This window comes from Phocoena phocoena, chromosome X (assembly GCF_963924675.1).
Source record: "Phocoena phocoena chromosome X, mPhoPho1.1, whole genome shotgun sequence".
NCBI classification, from domain to species: domain Eukaryota; kingdom Metazoa; phylum Chordata; class Mammalia; order Artiodactyla; family Phocoenidae; genus Phocoena; species Phocoena phocoena.
Window position 1 is genome coordinate 91124831 of NC_089240.1, and position 6464 is coordinate 91131294.

Sequence of the window (6464 nt, forward strand, 5' to 3'; positions counted from 1 at the left end):
GTAAGAAGAGGAAATTTTCACTCGGGAGAAGACTGTCCAGCTCAGATTTTGGAGAAACCCCGTGACCAGTAATAATGGTCTCCTACTTTGATAATGAGCATGTCATTCTAGGCAAAACCTCAACCAAACTGAGACTCTCCAATCTCGAAGGTCCCAGTTGTCAAGGCAAATGAGAGAATGCTTTGTCCTGCTATTGTCCCGCTAGAACCGTTAAGGCCGTTACCACAGGACTCTGTCACTCCCCAGCCTCATGGAAGCCTGAGGGCTTGAGATGCTCCCTCCACCAATGCTCTCAGCCCCCCACCCAACCTGGTAGCATTTCCAGGCTTTCCCAAGAACCGAACGTCAACAAGCAAGTGTCAGTGGAGTAGGTGACAAGGAGGTCTTGCCACTCAAGAAACCCAGACCACCAGAAAGCCTCCCAAGGTGTGGCACAAGCGAACACTTTGATTTCAGGCTTTCAGTCTCACCCCTCACTCGCTTAGGTCTGACCCTCCCAGGCCTCCAACCTAGGAACCAGAGCTGAGGAAGCGTCCCCTCTTCTGTGTCATCAAGCCACTTCGGAGCCGTTTCTCTCCCAGCTGAAAGAGTGCAAGTGCTACAGGCGCGCTTTCCAGGTGTCTTGCCACCCCTCCCCCGCTGCCTACGAGCCCAGATCCCAGCAGATTGTTAGGAGCCTGTTAGGGCTTTCGCTCGGCAGGGTTGCAGCTGCTGTGGTCTGAATACGCTTGTAGTAATCTTTCACCAGAAATGAAGATTCCCTGGAAACCTTTTCCATACACAGTGTGGTTTCTTGGAGACAATGAGATAAATTGATGCGTAAAGTAAAATAATAGGTGAGAAAGGGCTTCGATGGCGTGGAAAATGCCTGAAAATACAACCTGTTATAATAATGCTAATTAAGTCACTTGTCCCCTCCTGGAACTTCTGGGGCTGAGGACGCAAACCTGGGCTGAGCACTAAGTGAGGGTAGTTCTTGCCTAGCTCGATGGCTTTTAAACTTTCTTATTTGTGCCTCACTGAAAAGCCATTCAATTTATTCAAGTATTCTGTGGGAGCTCAAAATTTCTTATTACCTTGTCTGAGCACATTACCTGCCCACAACCTGGCATCTCAGAAGTAGAAGGAACCTTAGAGACCAGAGAGGTCAGGCGACTTGCTCAGGTTCACACAGGGAAGTAGAGCCATAACTTGTACTGCAACCCAGGTCTCCCACAGCGGGGTTTCTCTTTCTCTTACATAACCTGTGATGTTGAGAAAGTAGAAAATCCACCCGCTTGCACGCACGGACGCGCGTGCGCGCACACACACACACACACACACACACACCAGTGCCCTGTTCCTATGGCTCTAAGAACACCAAACACACCACCAGGTTTCCTGAAGTTGCCTCCCCTGCCTCAAAATTGCCTCAGTTGTCCCCCCAAGACCGGCTCTTACCAGAGTGTCTCATACTGGAGGACTGTAGCCACCTTTGGTCTTCCCATTGTGTTTCTATCCTTCCCTCTCTCTTCCTTGCCCTTCAGCAAGATTTCTAGAAAGCCTGACCCGCACTCCAACACACGCCTGCTATGACATGGATCATCCACCCTCCTGTCCTTAGGATGCTCTTTGGGGCTGCATTTAACCGTCATTGGAAATTGAAGGCTGTGATCCATGGAGGAGGTGCGGGGTCCCGCCCCATCCGGAGTTTCAAGAAATTCTCACAGGTCTCTAATTTTGCCTATCCCCCCCGCTCTCCCCGACACCAGCAGCAGCTTAATTTGTCTCGACATTTTGCTTGCCCTCATCCTCAGTCAGGGCCACTCAGTAATTTAAAAGTCCTTGCCGTTTCCATCTGAGTTTGCATATTTGGAAATGGGCTTTTTAATGAGGGTGGGACTCAGATCCCAAGAGCATCCCATGGCACATTCTCCGAAGTGGCTGTAGAAAGGTGGGCACTTGGGGAGAAAGTGCCTCCAGCTACACCCAAACCATCTAGGATTCTGTCCACCTTCTGGGCTCCAGCATCTCCCTAGGAAAGACTCTGCAGGCACCTTTCACAACAGGGCTCCCACCTGCCAGGCTTCCCCTCAGCCGTACAGGAATCCAGGTAGCCTCAGGGTCCGGTCGTGGCAGCCCGGGAGCCCGACAGCCGCCCCTCCCAGTGCCCCTTTTGGCCTTCCCGTTGCCCCTTTCTGTCAGAGGGGCGGGTCCAGCAGAGGCGGCTGCGAGCCGGGCCCGTGTGCCCACCCGCGTGCCCTGCCACCCACCTGTGGAAGAAGAGCAGGATGGAGAGAATGGTCTGGTCGATGTTGCGGTTGCAGATGCCCTCGTTGATCAGGTAGCAGGGGTCCCGCAGCACGGGCTCTAGCGAATCCTGCCGCATTATGCTGTTGAGCTTGTCGGCGTTGAGGTTCTCGAAGATCAGCTTCTCCTGCAGCTGCCGAAAGTTGCTCACGGTGGGGCTGCCCGGGTTGTTGTTGGCCCCGCTGCTGTCGCGCTGGAGCCTGCTCCGGTGGGCCAGGGCCAGGCAGCAGTTGCAGCAGTCGAGGCCGACAGGTGAGCGGCACTCGGGCTTGGACTGGGCCATATTCTCCGCCTCGGGGGACGCCTGGCCCGCGAGGTCAGGGGCGGCCGGCAGGTGCGCGGCCGCCGGGCCGGCCTGAGGGGACTCCAGGGTGTCTGGGAAAGACAAGCTGTGAGGAGAAGAGTTGGAAATGAGCGCCGAGAGCCGGCCACCCTCGGCTCGGCCCCCTTCTGGCTGTGCCGCTCGGGGTGCGAATAGAAACAGCTGGACAAACAGCTCTGAGCGGATCCTTCGGGCTCACTTCCTCCTCTTCCTCCTCCTCTCCCCCACCCGCTCCTCTCCGGGCCGGGGCCGCCCCCCTGAGGTGCCACACGCGGCCCCAGAGCCGTCCCAAGTTTCCCAAGTGTAAGCGGGGGCCCGGGGCGGACCTGTGGTAGCAGGAAGGGCGGTTGGCGGGGTAGAGGGAGAGCCGGGGCGCGCCCTCGCTCCCTCCCTCACGGGTTCCCTCCCTCCCTCCCCGGCTCGCGGACTTGCCAGAACTCGGGCTCCCCGGGGCTGCGCCGGCGGAGCGGTAGCAGGAGCCGAGCGCGAGTGAGCGAGTGAGCGAGTGAGCGAGCAAGCGAGCCGCGCGTCCGGTAGTCGGCGCGGGGCCGTGACAACATGCAAATGACCCCTGGGGGGCAGGCGGACCACGAGGGGCCGCGCTTACCCCCGCGTGCTCCTCAGAGCCGGCGCGGTCCTGCCCCGCCCCCAGCCCCGCCCCGACCCCCGCACTCTAACGGCTGCCCGCACCCTCGCCTGAGGCGCCGGGAGCCCGGCCCAGCTCTCCCTCCTTCAACGCACTCCACGGCGCCCAAGCTCGGGCTCTCTCGCCGCTTCTGGCGCATCTTCGGCCAGAAATCCCCGAGAGCCGCCGATCGGGGCGGCCTCGCCACCCCGGTCTCGAGCTCGGCGGGCGGGCCAATGTGTCTGGTCCCACCGCGGACGGGTGCCCCTACAGGAGAGACGCCGCCTTCGAGAAGCGGGGTGGCGGTGGTGGTGGGGGGAGGTGCAGAGAGAGCGGTGGCCCCTGAGGAGAGTCTGAGGGCGCCGGGCACGCCTCGGGAGGACCCAAGACGGGCCTGGAACAAAACTCACAGAAGCACACTCAACTGCTCCTTGGTCTCTGTCCCTTTCTTCTCCCTTCACTCATCTTCCCCTTTCCTCCCACTTGCTCTCTCCTGTCTCCCCTGAGCCCCAGCGGAGGCGGTCTCTGAGCTCGCTCCGGGGAGTGCCAGCCCCTCAGCGGGCTTCCCGCCGCCCCTGTTCCCTCGCTGTCTCAATCCCCCACCCCCCAGCCTGCCTTCTCTTGGCCCTTCTCCCATTCTTTATCTCAGTTTTCCTCTTTATTTACTCCTTTCTGCTCTTTCCTTTCTTTCTCGCCCCCCCCCCCCTTTTTTTTTTTCTCGGTACGCGGGCCTGTCACTGCTGTGGCCTCTCCCGTTGCGGAGCACAGGCTCCGGACGCGCAGGCTCAGCGGCCATGGCTCACGGGCCCAGCCGCTCCGCGGCACGTGGGATCTTCCCGGATCGGGGCACGAACCCCTGTCCCCTGTATCGGCAGGCGGACTCGCAACCACTGCGCCACCAGGGAAGCCCGCCCCCTTTTTTATTCCTTTTCTGGATTCTTTTTCTTTATTTCCTCATTCACCCCTTTCCTCCCCCATTCCTCTTTTTCTTGCCTTGGTTTCTTTCTTCCCCTTCCTTTCCCTCATTTTATTCCCCTCGCTTCCCTCACCTCTGCACCTCCTCTTTCTCCCTAGTTTTGTCCCATCCTCCCCTCTTCACTTAGTTTCCCCGATTTTTCCAAATTTCCTCTCCCCTCCCTTTTCCAATCCCCACCTGCCACCTTACGTGATCTCTGTCCTTACCCTTTCAAGCTGGGCATGTAAATTGATACAGCCACTATGGAAAAAGTGATACATACCAATAAATTGATACATACCACTATGGTATGGAGGCGCCTTAAACTAAAAATAGAACTGCCTTATGACTCAGCAATCCCACTACTGGGCATATACCCTGAGAAAACCATAATTCAGAAAGAGTCATGTACCACAATGTTCATTGCAGCTCTATTTACAATAGCCAGGACATGGAAGCAACCTAAATGTCCATCGACAGATGAAGAGATAAACAAGATATGCCACATATATACAATGGAATATTACTCAGCCATAAAAAACACAATTGCGTCATTTGTAGAGATGTGGATGGATCTAGAGACTGTCATACAGAGTGAAGTAAGTCAGAGAGAGAAAAGCAAATATCGTATATTAACGCATATATGTGGAACCTAGAAAAATGCTACAGATGAACCGGTTTGCAGTGCCGAAATAGAGACACAGATGCAGAGAACAAACGTATGGACACCAAGGGAGGAAAGTAGCAGGGAGGTGTTGGTGGCGGGGGGATAAATTGGTAGATTGGGATTGACATATATACACTAATATGTATAAAATGGATAACTAATAAGAACCTGCTGTATAAAAAATTTTTTTAAAGATTATAGGGCAATTGTGTCCAATAGAAATATGAGAATCACATATATAAATTTTAATTTTCGTATAGCCATATTTTAAAGTTAATTTTAATAATGTTTGAATAATGTAATTGAAAAACATCAATCTAATAGCCCTATATCAAACTCTAAATTTTGATAACAGAGAGAATATACTTTCTTTTCAGTTACTCAGAAAACTTTTACTAAAATTATGTTATATAAGACTACAGAGAAAATATCAAAAAATTCTAGAAAGTAGAGGAAGAATAGCATAGCGGTTAACCTGTCTTGGGTAGATCCCACCGCCACCTTTGGCTAGCTGACCATGGGCAGTTTTCCCTTGAACTTCCTCTTTTCAAAATATCACCAATTAGAACAAGAACAGGCCATAATGCTCCAGCAATGTCCTGGTGGCCCCTGTGGCAGCTAACAGTCAATTAATGCTTCAGTTGCATGGAGGTCTCTTAAGAGGGAAGGTGGAGGGCAGGGGTAGAAGCCAGGATGGCCACGGTAGCTGGGAGCTTTGCAGAGGTTGGTGGGAGAGGTGGGGGAGGGGAGGAGGTAGGTGGCTCTAGGCAGCAGCTATTCACCAACCGTTATGGATGTATCTCAATATTTTAACAACTGGTGCAGCTTTATTATAACAATGTAACTGAATAACTAAAAAAAAAAAAAAGAGGTGCAGAGATTGGATGTTCATGGGCACTGGGGTGGGGAGGGGGCATCTCATGAAACTTTGACCTGAGGGCTCTTGACCCTGAGGAGAAGGTGCTTTTGGAGCTGAGATGAGGTGAAAGGGCAGACTTGTGGGGAGCACGGCAGGCTGATGCCCTGGGTCAAACCCCACCTTTGTGAGATGTAGGGATGCGCTGGGTGGGTAAGTGGTAGGGTTCTGGGGTGTCTCAGAACTTGGAGACCTGGAATACTTTGAATGCATAGGATTCAATAACTACTGGTTCCTGAAAGATATTTAAAATATTCATGATGTTCAGTTTTCACTCAAAACTCAAACGGATTTTAGTTTCAGTCAGCACTCCCCACCCCCCTTCTTTCACAAGCCCATGGCCCTTGCAATAGAGCAGTATATACTGCCATCTAGTGTTCAAGACTTCGAACATTTCCTGCCTGAGTCAGGTCTTGCAGAGACACTGAATTCCACTAGTGGAATTCCACTTGCCTGCTAGTGGAATTCACACTGCACTGGTCCTGAGAGCCGGAGGAAAGAGGAGGTGGTTCCTGTACACTAAGAGGGCTTCATGGCCAGACTGACACCAGTTGGGGCAGAGCCACCCTCTTCTAGTGGCGCTCCACTTGCCTGAGTCCCTGTAGATTGGGCTTTCATAGATTTGACATTCCCTCTGTATGCCACGAGGATCACCCCCATGATTAGGAGCAAAGGGCAGCCAACAAACTC

At 53.6% G+C, this 6464-nt stretch overlaps 1 protein-coding gene across 1 annotated transcript in view; it reads right to left on the reverse strand.

Annotated features, from left to right (window-relative positions):
- TSC22D3 (TSC22 domain family member 3) overlaps nt 1-2780 on the reverse strand; it is a 57528-nt gene extending 54748 nt beyond the window's left edge. Inside the window, exon 1 of the mRNA XM_065900757.1 lies at nt 2253-2780. Coding sequence (XP_065756829.1) covers nt 2253-2572 — 320 coding nt within the window. The 5' untranslated portion in view covers nt 2573-2780. The remainder of the gene's footprint in view (nt 1-2252) is intronic.
- Between the last annotated feature and the right edge of the window lie 3684 nt (nt 2781-6464).